We start from the raw sequence: 12492 nt of genomic DNA, 5'->3' as shown, positions 1-12492 counted from the left end.
TTATTTTTTCTATACATATTTTCTATACGCAAATCTCAACCCGAAATATTCTATTGTCACGGTAATATTGAATATTTCTTGTCAATATTCATTAATTTTTTATGGTTTAGAATATGTGTTCAGCTAGAAACTTTGCAAGAAGCTGAAAATGTAACTTTAAATCTAAGTTGTACATCTCAGCTCCGACGTTTCTTTTAGTAATGGAAAAATAGGGTTTCTTCGATCTTCTTCTTGAATTTTCTCTGGTTCTGGAGTCGCGATCAATTTGAAATTTCGTATGGAGTTTAAATTTATTATTTCACATCTGAGTACAGCGTTTCATTTCGATATAATCTGTAGTTTCGAAATTAACAAGGAAACAAAATTTCGAACGGCTGTATTCACAGAAAATCTGTGGTCGGAGCTTGTTCATTGAAAATCTTATCCCTGTCATTCGAGATCCAAACCTACCCTTAAAATTTCGTTTGAAAGTTATCGTGTTTCCAGCCAAACTTTCAGGTATATATGCGTCATATTCATGAGAATTTTTGTTTCCTAAGGAAAATTGTTCGTAGTCACATTCATAAGTTCATAGGTGACATTGTGTTGAATGTTTTCATCATGAGGACCTTATATTAGAATCTCAGAGTATTAAACATTTACAATAGAGGGAGCATATGTCTTTTTCAGTAAGCAAATTTTTTCTCCAACATGAACTATCAAATTTGACATGAAGCGTGCGGAAATGAAAACGTATCAGTGATAATATATTTCACTCAATTCGCGAGTTTCTCCGCAAAGAACGCACTTCTTATGTCCCATAGTAAAACAATGTGTCATATTAACTCAAAATATATTGAAATAAATAGCTAAATATATCAGAAATTCAGAAAAAAAACGTCAAGTGCGCCAAAAGACGTGAATCAAACGATGACACTAGGGTAGCAAAAGTTGGCAAACCTTGGATTTCAGCAGGTAGATACAGAAAATGATAAATATTCTGCTTATTAAAAATTCCACAATTAGGAAAAATATCGGATTCCAAATATTCAAATTCAGATATTTAATCGGGAATCACTCACATATTTTTCGTTCAATATAATATACATTCATAATGATATAGTAAAACTGTGGATTTGGAAATACATCACAATCCGACAACCTAATCTAACCATGTTGGGGACAAGTAAAAATGACGTATACTCCCTCTATCTATGTTTATTACTTCATGATTAAAAAAGATACACCTTATTTTGGTACAGTTAGTGGAAAATGTTGCTACAACCACATTCAGAACGAAATGGATAGAATTCTGCACTTCATTTTTCACTGTATTCACATCAAATCATTGAGACCACTCAGTTCTTCGTCTTGGCTATGGATGTGACGTCATCAGTGACATCATCACTGAGTACGGACGTGAAATTAAGGGTATTTGGGCCCTCGTTCATTCATGAAACAATTATATGGTTTTCAAGAGCGCAACTGGCGCATGAATAAACGAGCGCATAAAAGTTCCAGCCTTCACATCATCGTTTTTCTCGTTTTTTCTAGGAACGATTTTCCCGCTGGATATCCGCCTTGATTATCCAATCTTTCCTTGACAAGTTCGGTCTTCGCAGAAAGTGCCCTAAGCCCTGAAGCTATTAATCGGCTCCTCGTAATCCGAACGTCTTTCCTCGAGAACGGTAGCAAAGAACGGGTACAGCCAGCGGGGCCCAGGCCTGTGATTATGCTTCGCTATCGAACTACTGTCCATGGGTAATTATACCCTGGCCGCTCTTCCCTGGACGGGATATTATCTGGCCTTGCCGTCGCACTATGGGCTCATCGAAATGCACAGGGTAGGAACTAGAAGATCGCCACGGAACTCGTTCGAGAATATTTCGTAAACAAAACCGCAAGCAATACGCTCTATTAGTGACGACGTCACACACCGCCATTTTTGGTTCTATTGTCAGTGTTCGGAATCCAAACAAATAAATTGTCATTCAAATTAGTACGTTGTCGTTAAAGGAATTGTCTTATTTTGATAAATAACATTATTTAAGGCACGATTTTACTATTGATTGATAGACGGAAGGCACGAGATTAATGCCAGTAAGTTCGAACTTGAAGTTCAACACAATAAACACGGCTTTATACAGAATCTGGAGAATGATACAGGATTCAAACTTAATGGTATTAACCTCGTTCTTTCTGTCTATCAATTAATACCGAAATCGTTCCTCAAATACTCTTATTTATGAACATAAACCAATTCCTTCAACGACACCGTACTAATTTGAATGACAATTTATTTGTTTGGATTCCGAATACTGACAGGAGAACCGAAAATGGCGGTGTGTGACGTCACACTAATAGAGCTTGTATATTTTTAAATGCGAATTGATATTATAAACTTTATTCCTTTTGTAATTCCGAAAGTGAACGTAAATAAAACAAACTTTCATTTAGAATATCGATCGAATTTTCATTTCAATATAATACCTGTACCTTCCCATTATATGTGGAATACAACAACATTTAAATGTCTTCCCCGTATCTCTTACAGGATTTGATCCTTGTGGTGTAATTTCAGATGATATGTGTGCACATTTCGGGCTATATCTCACTAATATCTTGACGAATGTTGGTTTTAAGATAGTAAATAGTCAGAGAATTATTGGCATAAGGACTTCAACGTGACTTGAAATCAAGTCAAGCTCAAGTCAAGTAGTAGTTTTTCAATTTCAAGTCAAGTTAAGTATTTATCCATCAAGCTACTTGATTGTTAGTAGTTTGTATAGTGTCACATCAATAAAAAAATTATGAAATGAGGAGGAACCTTTTATTTATTAAACTCATTGTATAAAAAAAGCGAAAATATCAATTTTTTAGAAATAGAAACATAAATTGAATCATCATAAATCAAAACAAAATGAAAAATAATACAAAAAATAAAGGTTCTGAATTGAGAATCGTCCTGGCTTTGTTTGATTTCATAATTTTCCATCCAGGATCTAAGACACATGAGGCATCTTATAGATTTGTCGCCTAACCTATTGCGGGTTTTTGTAACTGGAAGAGCAGCTTTGGAAAATTCAACAGGAGCTGAAGATGCTGGCGTTAATGAAGAATCCTTGGTCAGTTTGGCTAAGTTTGGAAAGATATTTCTGAAAATACCAAAATCTACCAATAGATTCCATAGAAATGGGAGAAAACTACTAATAAAGTCACACTGGCGAATGCTTCAGTCTCTCGGAGCTCGAGGAATCCCCTTATTTAGTCCAAACGCTCACGAAATTGCAGAAATATATGCCCTGCGACGCGAGCATTTCAATTATAATTTTCGTTTTGTGGTTGTCTACAATGACTTCCGATCCTATCAAATTTTAACACACTTCAATTATCAATACAATATAATTTGGATATAGTGAAATGATTTGCAACGTTATTCACAATTTCTCTTGATTCTGGTGGTGTTAAATCGATGTCGTCAGGCATATTTCACGAATTCAATGCGTTATTATAAATCATTTCAAATTTGAAACGGACGATCCAAATTCAAATTCCGTAATCTGCCAATTTTCGTAACAGTCCCACCGACTGCCAAAATACAGTACAAAAGTCACTAGGATGTATAATCTGAATTAATCATGGAATTTCGACAATATGTCAAAAAACTTGACTGAAATAGAGAAAATATCGTCTAATTCTCGTTGCGGAAAGCCATTCCAACACTCATGCGTTCGTGTTGGAATAGAAGCCATTTTTCTGCAACTTCTTTCAGAATATACTATTATATACTACTATTATATAAAATTACCAGCTCTTATAAGCAAGAAGAAGAAAAAAAAGAATATAAAATTACTCGAAAATTAGGACACTTTTTTCTGGCATCATTCAGGAGATCTTTACAGAAACTAAGTAGTTTACTGCTGCAATTTATTGCGCTCTATGTTTGAACAGAAAGGCTATATCTACCTACTAAATTTATTGGGTGTATGTAGTGAAATTCTGAATTTCGTACCATAAGAACTAAAAATTTCATAGCCCAGAATTTCCTGACTCCGTCTCTGGCGTAATTTACTCTTTCAGTATTTTGGCTACTTCAGAATTTTAATTTCCAACCGAATACAAATTACAAGGTACCCCCAGAAGCATCAACGATGTGTACGCTGAGTGAATGCCCAAATCACTATCACTATATTATGCGACCAGTCAGTCAAAGAGCTGAAATTACTAAGTTAATAGATATTACGTGAATAAATTGGTAACGATTTTGATCAGATGGGTCCAATCTCACATGTTCTGGCGATCTTCGATAATTCATTGAAATTATGTCCTGTCGGCATTTTTAGGGATACGTATTGTTTTATGGCTTTTCTGCCTGTCTGCTTGAGTTTTATGACATCTAAAAATGAATAGAATTTTCAATAATTATTTTCCCCACTCAGGATCTTTTAACTTAATTATAATTTTTGTTACAGGCAAACCATCCGGTACTCGTAAGGGGTGAACAACAAGAAGAATATTCTTTACAAAATTTCTTTTACAAAAAAATGTAAGTGATCTTAGTTAAGTTTAATTTATCTTATTTTATTGTTATTTGAATTTTATAAATTATATATTATTGAAATAATATTTTTATGTATTTCAAAATGCATATATGTAAAAATTGTAAATAAAAGTCTTTTATTGAGCTCAGAGTATCAATTTCCCTGGATTTCAATCCTTCAAAAATAACTGTATGATCCATAGTATGATCTATACAACGTAATTATTTAATATGTATATTCAGACCGAATTATTCCATTAAAAGTAATAATTCAATTATTATTTTGTATTACAAAGCGAAGGAATAAGCACCGAATGTTTCGAAGCTACATTGTACCCACTTAAGAGAACAAAATTACACAAAAATACATTTTACATTGAGGTCTATTATTTCCTCTTTCTCTTACTAGATTTCTGAAAAAATTGTTAATGAAAAGAATGATCAACGAATATCCTGCAAATATCAAAATTTAATTACTCCGAAAATATTGGGTTAGGACTTTGCTTTAAAAAATTTCAAATCATTCCAGCCTTTAGATCAAATGACCCTAGCAGGACTAAAACAATGAAAATTTCAATGGCGTGATTTGTTCTTCATCTAAAGATTCCAAATCTTCATTATTGGAAATGGTAGAACAAAATATATTAATATAATGAATCTGGAACTTTCAATCAGGAAATATATAGAATAGTCTATGCTTTCATTTATTCTACTAAGATATTACTCGACATTGGCATAATAAGGAAGAGGGTTTATTGGGGACACCCCTATTGATTAGAAGAAATAAGATTAGAAGAAATAAAAAATTGTAAGCAACAAAACAAAACAAAAATTATAAAAAATTGAAAGATTGACTTCCTCAACGCAGATAAAAATCCTAGGTTCCACCGACAACCTGAAGTGAGCTGCCAAGTCCAAGTAAGTAATAATAATAGTACTCAGGTATCCAAAGATCACTCTTCAGATAGTTTGGAAATTCCGGTTCCAATATACCTAAACTTACTTTACATTAGGTATATCCTTTGTCGTCCAGTTATCATCAAATATTATCATAATATTCCAACAGCACATACGTTGTAGCTTTAAGTTTTGAGATGTTGATTGTAAAATTTAAACCGTAATGAGATGAAACAATTTTTATGAAAATTAAAATTATTATTATTTTTCATACATGATTCCATTTATTTAATTTTCTTTGTTTTTCTGCGATGGTTCTCCGACTAGATTGCTCTCATATAATAACAATTTTTAGCCAGGATTCGTCTTGAAAGAAAAGTTAAGAAAATATATTTCTTTCATTTTTTATATTTTTACTTTATTTCATTATTATTTTTTTCAAATAGATCCAAACTATACTGAATTGAATTGAATTATTTTTCATTTTTTCTTATTTTAGTTTTTTTCATTTATTTTTTTTTATATATATCTAACTCACATGTACCTAATACTTACTGCTGAAGTCTTTTTGTTTTTCTTTGTATTCTTGGGGGTCTTTTTGGGAACTTATATATAAACAGTTTTTTTACCATTAGTCTCCTCTTAGCAGATTAAATTATACCTATTATGTCATATTTGTTTTTTTATGTGATTCATGATTTTCTGTTTCATATTTTTACCTGCTAATGAAGTTCATTATTAATTTTATTAATTTTTATTAATATTTTAATTAATAAATTCAATTTTGTCTGTCCGGCCACAAAAACGATAACTCACGAACAAAAAGACTTGTAAACTTGAAATTTTCAGGATAATTTTGGATCTCGAATACCGTGGTTGAGTATTTTAATAGTCAAAATCCGAATAGAGGCTGCATATGGCCGTTGGAAAGGTTATTTTCCAGTTAATTTCAAAACTACTATTCGATCGAAATGAAAATTTGCATTTGGTTCTAAAACGGGAATTTTGAGCCTTCCTAAGTTTCATGCTGATCGTATTACCAAAACTATAGAAAATTAAAAAAAAATATCGAAAAATAATTACTCAATATTTCCGTGACCACAAGCCGACGCAGTTCTGGATGTTGATTCGGAATAATTTCATAATGATAATTAGAAGCTTCGTGCAAAATTTCAACCACATTGCGGTGAAACAATTGTCCAGAAAATTAAGTTAATTATCACTTTTTATATGATTCCATCATTTTTAATTTTCTCCGTTTTCTAGAAGTGCCCAGTTGGATTATATTCATAAGATCGTCATATTATATACAGGTATAGATATTATAAACTAAATAATCAAGAAAATTGTAACTTACGATTTCCCCGAGGCAAAGGAAGCTCATTCTGTAATTCTGCAACATTCCCAAATCGACGTCTACTGCATCTTTAATAATGAAAATTTGCAAGGTGCGTGCAGAGGATTTCATGGGTGAAGATATGGTGGAGATGACTACATAGCATGCTTATAATAACCGCATTCGTTGAACATGTGAGTATTTGCCTTCAGCGATACGCCATTTTGTCTGCTACCACCTCTGCGTAGGTATTTTCGAAATCTGGAGCTATGTTATTAAAGACACACTCCACGTCAGCCTTCCCAGAACATGCCAGAGTTTCAAGACAGAAATGAAATTTTAATCATTGGAATTGAGTTAGTTTAAGCTGAGTTGAAGTTAGTTCATTGAAGAATTTTTTTTTTTTTTTTGGTGGAAATGATGGAATAATCGCACTTTTATCTGCTACCAGCTCACGCAAGTAGGTACTTTCGAAATTCTGAACCATGTTCTTCGTGGCACACATATGCTTCTTTAGAACATGCCACTATTTGAAATATAGATGGTAATTTTGATGGTAGTAAATTTGAGTTGAGTTTTCTACCTTGTAATTATTAGAGATCGTATTGCATGCATTTGCATATGCATAGTCAACCTTCTCTCTCCAGTTATTGCATAATTTAATTCAATTTCATTGAATCGGGATCGTTGCAACTCTGTTAGCCTTCCGGGAGCTACGACCGAATTGATCTTTTGTTCTTAACCCTACCTATTCATACAAACCCAGGGAGGCCATCGATACTTTTAAGGAAACTGACGACATCCTTAGGAGCATTGGATATTACTTCGTTAGTATTCAGAACTGACTTTACCAAGTAAGTGGTTCTTAGGTCAATCAGCCCCGGATATTTGCACTCTATGTATTTGGCTGTTTCTACCTCAACAAAGCCCGCAAATCTCCTGACTTACTCAAGCGGTACAAAAGGTATTTGCACCGATAGTGTCCTGTCAGCAGTCCTACCAATACCCGAAGGCCAGCGCGTGGTAGGTTTAAGAGCATCCTGGTATAGGTAGATGAGAGCATCACAAATTTCTTTGCCGAGCAAGTCCTGGGGTGTTCCTCCAGTTTTTCATTGTTCAACTCCCATTGCTGGACCTCTGCCTAACATTGGTCTTTTACAAGCCCACAGGAAGTCCTAAGACCAACGGGTGTTAACCTTGAGGTCATTTTTGCAAGTTCATCGGCTTGTTCGTTTCCTTCAATACCACAATGACCAATATCTAGTAGACAATCATCATAAGAATGTTCGGAATTTCAAAATGGTAAATGTTATATTTTCGATGAATCTCGAGGTAGGAAAAAAGGTAATCATTGACTTAGATAATTCAGATGTAATATCAGTTTGTTAGTCCAAGGTAGTTAAAAAATCATAGATCTGTTTACGACTCACATACACCTACAAATATTAAGCTTGCTTCATAGAAGCATGCAAATCGTCCAACTTGGCTTGAACAGATCAAACTGAGAGACTTGCATTAGAGTCTGTAGCAGAAGTTGGAGTTTGAGTTGATTCGTGGGATGCCTAAGCATATTGGGCCTATTGATTGAAAGAAGAGGTAGTCATACGGACTATTGAATTTGGATTCAGTTGTGGAATAACTATAATTAATCAAAAATAAATAATCGATAAATTTAGATTTTTTCTGATTTCTCCTATTTTGTCTAATCCTGAATAAAACAAAGAGTAACGAACGAAGATTTTCTATCAAATATATTGCAGTTGAAATAGAGGAAAATATTCATCTCATTTCCAGAACATAGATTGTTTATTGCTTGAGAAACTTAGGGGGCTAAAGATTTTTGACGATGTGTGTATATATTGTGTCCGTAAGGTATGTAACAAATTCATTTTTAGCTGAACAGACTATTTTAAGAAATAATCCCAGAACACGTCAATTTTTTATTTTAATTTACCGTATTTTGAAATAATAATCTATTACACAGGGTGAATTACTTTCGACTAATGACGTCACCGTCATTTTTTTTAATGGAACACCCCCATTTTGTCTCAAATTTCCGATTACTCTAGCTGAGCTGATGCCAAAAATGTATCACATGTTGATTCCAATTGGTACAGGGTGGACAAAAATACTTCGAAAAATAATTTCTACTTCAAATTAAATCTAAGCAATAATTAAAACATTCACGAATACCAAAAATATTGTAGTACTAAACTGTCATTGAACACCAATAAATTACTAAACAAATAATGACATTTCACAAAAAACAAGACGACCATGTTTTTTAATTGATAAGAAATAATTTCTTTCATATTCTGTCTGCTAGACCACAAGTATCCATTAAGTTTGGAATCAGCTCATTTTTATTAATCTAAAAATGTAACAAAGTACAGGGTGTTACATTCAAACCAATTGCTGCTAGACAATAAGTATTTTTGATAATATTGTTAATTTAATTAATAAAGAATGTTACGCGTTACTTTATGAGCACACACAAAACTATTGTATTTTTGTCCATCCATTACCAATTGGAATCAACATGTGATACATTTTTGGAATCAGCTCAGCTAGAGTAATCGGAAAATTGAGACAAAATGGGGGTGTTGCATTTGAAAAAAATGTCGGTGATGTCGTTACTGGAAAGTAATTCACCCTGTATATTAGATTATTATTTTAAAATACGGTAAATTAAAATTAAAATCGACATGTTTCAGGATTATTTCTTAAAATGGTCTGTTTAGCTAATAATAAATTTGTTCCATACTTTTCGGACACAGTGTATATTTTCACCTGCGTCAGTTGATTCTTGAACAATTCGTTGGGTTCACGCGGGTAATAACGCTCCGTCTAGATGGTGGGCAGAAATTATAACCGCCGGCTAAATAATATACATCGCTCCATATAGATTATAAAGCTATTTTACATACTAGTAGCACTCACGGGTATTAATATATCATTATTTTCTGAAAGTCTAATTTGAAAAGATGCTACCGGATCGAAAATTATCGCATGAGTTCGACGTTTACAATATTAGCTTATAAATAAAATCCCACTTCAAGGCACTCGCTGATGTACTAGACTTAATTTTATTCAAATCATCGACGAGTTAGCATAATGAGTATTTCACATGAGCGTGCACAATGGTGCATGACGCCCGCTCCAAGGAAATTAATACAGGAGGCAGGTACTCAGTGAAATTAAGATGGGGACGCCCAGTAGAAGTTGAAATATTTTAATCTTTTCGGCATGCCTGCATCGCTCACCTAAGATAAGTATAAACGATATGTTTGTGCCATATCGAGATACATCGATTCCTTGTTATTCTGCTTTTTTATATTTTTGAAAGGAACGTCTTATTTGCAGAAGTCTGAAAATATTGATCGTACACTTATGGTATTGAAACAACGGTATGTCAATGACTAAGAAGAAGAACTGATTGCCCTGATTTGAGGATGTGGTGAAAAATAACCCTTCAGTGTACAATGAAATGCAGAATTCTATCCATTGCGTTGTGAATTTGGTGAAAGCAACACTTTTCACTCCTCAAATGTCAAAGGATAAACGCTTCAAAATTGACAGCTGCCCAGATAGTGCCCTAGTCAAAATGAAACCTCTCATTGGAAAAACCTATGAAGCAAATATATGCTCGAAAGTTCCAGCTTTAAACCCAATAATTCTTGAACAAGAAAACCAAGAAACTTGAACTTTCAGGGCAGGCTCTCCTCTCAAATATAGGGTGTTTTTTTTCGAAGTATATAACTTTAAGTTGGCAGTACTGTTCAAGATGGCGACCGATTGGACAGCTGTCAAGTGATTTATTCTCAGTTTGGTTTGGCAATTCATTATTGAAAGACTCACGCCTGAACAACGCTTGCAAATAGTGCAATTTCATTTCGAAAATAATGGTTCTGTGCGGAATACGTCCATTTTATTCTGTTTAGCGATGAAGCGCACTTCTGGTTGAATGGCTACGTCAACAAACAAACTGCCGCATTTGGAGTGAAGCTTATCCTCAAGTGTATGTCGAAACACCGTTACATCCAGAAAAACTGACTGTTTGGTGCGCTTTATGGACTGGTGGAATCATTGATCCGTACTTCTTCAAAAACGATGATGGCCAGAACGTTACAGTCAATGGTGATCGGTATAGAGCCATGATTACTAATTTTTCCATTCCTGAATTGAACAACCATGATGTCCAAGAGCTGTGGTTTCAACAAGACGGCGCAACATGTCACACAGCTCGTGCCACAATCGATTTATCGAAGGACACGTTTGGTCACCGCCTAATTTCACGTTTTGGACCTATGAATTGGCCTCCAAGATCTTGTGATTTAACACCGCTACTTTCTGTGGGGCCATGTAAATTCATTGGTCTATGCGGAAAAGCCACAAACCCTTGACCATTTGGAAAACAACATTCGGCGTGTTATTGCCGATATACGGCCACAAATGTTGGAAAAAGTCATCAAAAATTGGACGTCCAGATTGGACTACATCCGAGCCAGTTGTGGCGGTCATATTCCAGAAATCATATTTAAAATGTAATGCCACAAGATTATCTTGCGGATAAATAAAATTAATGTCAATCGAATAATCCATCGTTGTTTTATTGCAATTTGAAGTTCTATAGCTCTAAAAAAAATACCCTTTATTATTAACAATTCTTAATTCTCCGGCTATTAATTGACTCATATTTTTCATTGTTTTCACCATAACGATCTCTGCAGTAAGGCTTCATTTTGGTGTTCAAATCTATTACCATTTTTGTGTTATATACGTTGGATATTATTTTAATTTAGCCATCTGCAGCTCAGAGGATACTGAAATCATCGAATCATTTATATCAAGGAATGGGCTAGATGACGTTATTAAAAAATCCTAGAACTAATAGTCTCAAAGAATGATATCCATATGTTAAGAGGATTCTAATAAATGACTTGGTTGTTAATTTAAACATTGAGATAGAAATAGAAGATAATAGATTAAAAGAGACTTCAAAATGCCTATTATTTCAAAAACTCAGGAATAAAATATCAAACGTTAAAAACAAATTTACATAAGCAAATTGTATTAGAAAAATATTATGAATGTAATAAAGGTATTATGAAAGTTAATTGAGTCTACTTGATGAGGAAAATTGTATTGATAAATAAAAATTCCGAAACGTACGCCTGTCTTTATGTTAATTTAGTTATTAAATTAACCGTTTACTCAATTTGTACAATTTTAGTTCTTTTGAATACTCTTTTGGATGGTTATTAATATTTTGTCATTTTTTGTATTAATTGTATTTCAAGACAAACATAAACCAAATATATCATAAAGATATATTATTGCGAAGGAAAGGACACAATGTTGTCGATTTTTTTATATTTAACGTTTTTGGAATGACCAATATTCATCCTTGTAAGGAGCTTATAACCTGAAAAATATGCATAAGAATGAAGCATTGTGCAAAATTACCCTCTTTTCCAATGTTCAGAAAAAATGAAGTGTTTGTAAACGTAGTCGTTTGTCAATAAAAGCTTACTTTTCATTATTTTTGTTTACCCATGTATACTGGGTGATTCATTGGTAAATGGGCGGAAGTTGAGGATAGATAGAGGACACTGAGGCGGGTCAGAATATTTGAAGTGTCTATCTCTCTTTATAATCAAGATACAGAGTGTTTGATTGATTTTCTCAATTTCTTCATTTACCCATAACTTTCGAACCACCTTATATATTCTCATAATAT

At 33.5% G+C, this 12492-nt stretch overlaps 1 protein-coding gene across 1 annotated transcript in view; it reads left to right on the top strand.

Moving 5' to 3' along the window:
* The window catches only part of LOC123680476 (zinc finger protein 358-like), a 144837-nt gene extending 140248 nt beyond the window's left edge, over window positions 1-4589 (top strand). Inside the window, exon 6 of the mRNA XM_045618393.1 lies at window positions 4452-4589. Within this exon, the coding sequence (XP_045474349.1) occupies window positions 4452-4480 (29 nt within the window). The 3' untranslated portion in view covers window positions 4481-4589. The remainder of the gene's footprint in view (window positions 1-4451) is intronic.
* The last annotated feature ends 7903 nt before the right edge of the window (window positions 4590-12492 follow it).

This window comes from Harmonia axyridis, chromosome 5 (assembly GCF_914767665.1).
Source record: "Harmonia axyridis chromosome 5, icHarAxyr1.1, whole genome shotgun sequence".
NCBI classification, from domain to species: Eukaryota; Metazoa; Arthropoda; class Insecta; order Coleoptera; family Coccinellidae; genus Harmonia; species Harmonia axyridis.
Note: the sequence above shows the minus strand (reverse complement) of the source record. Positions and strands in the feature narration are given on the sequence as shown.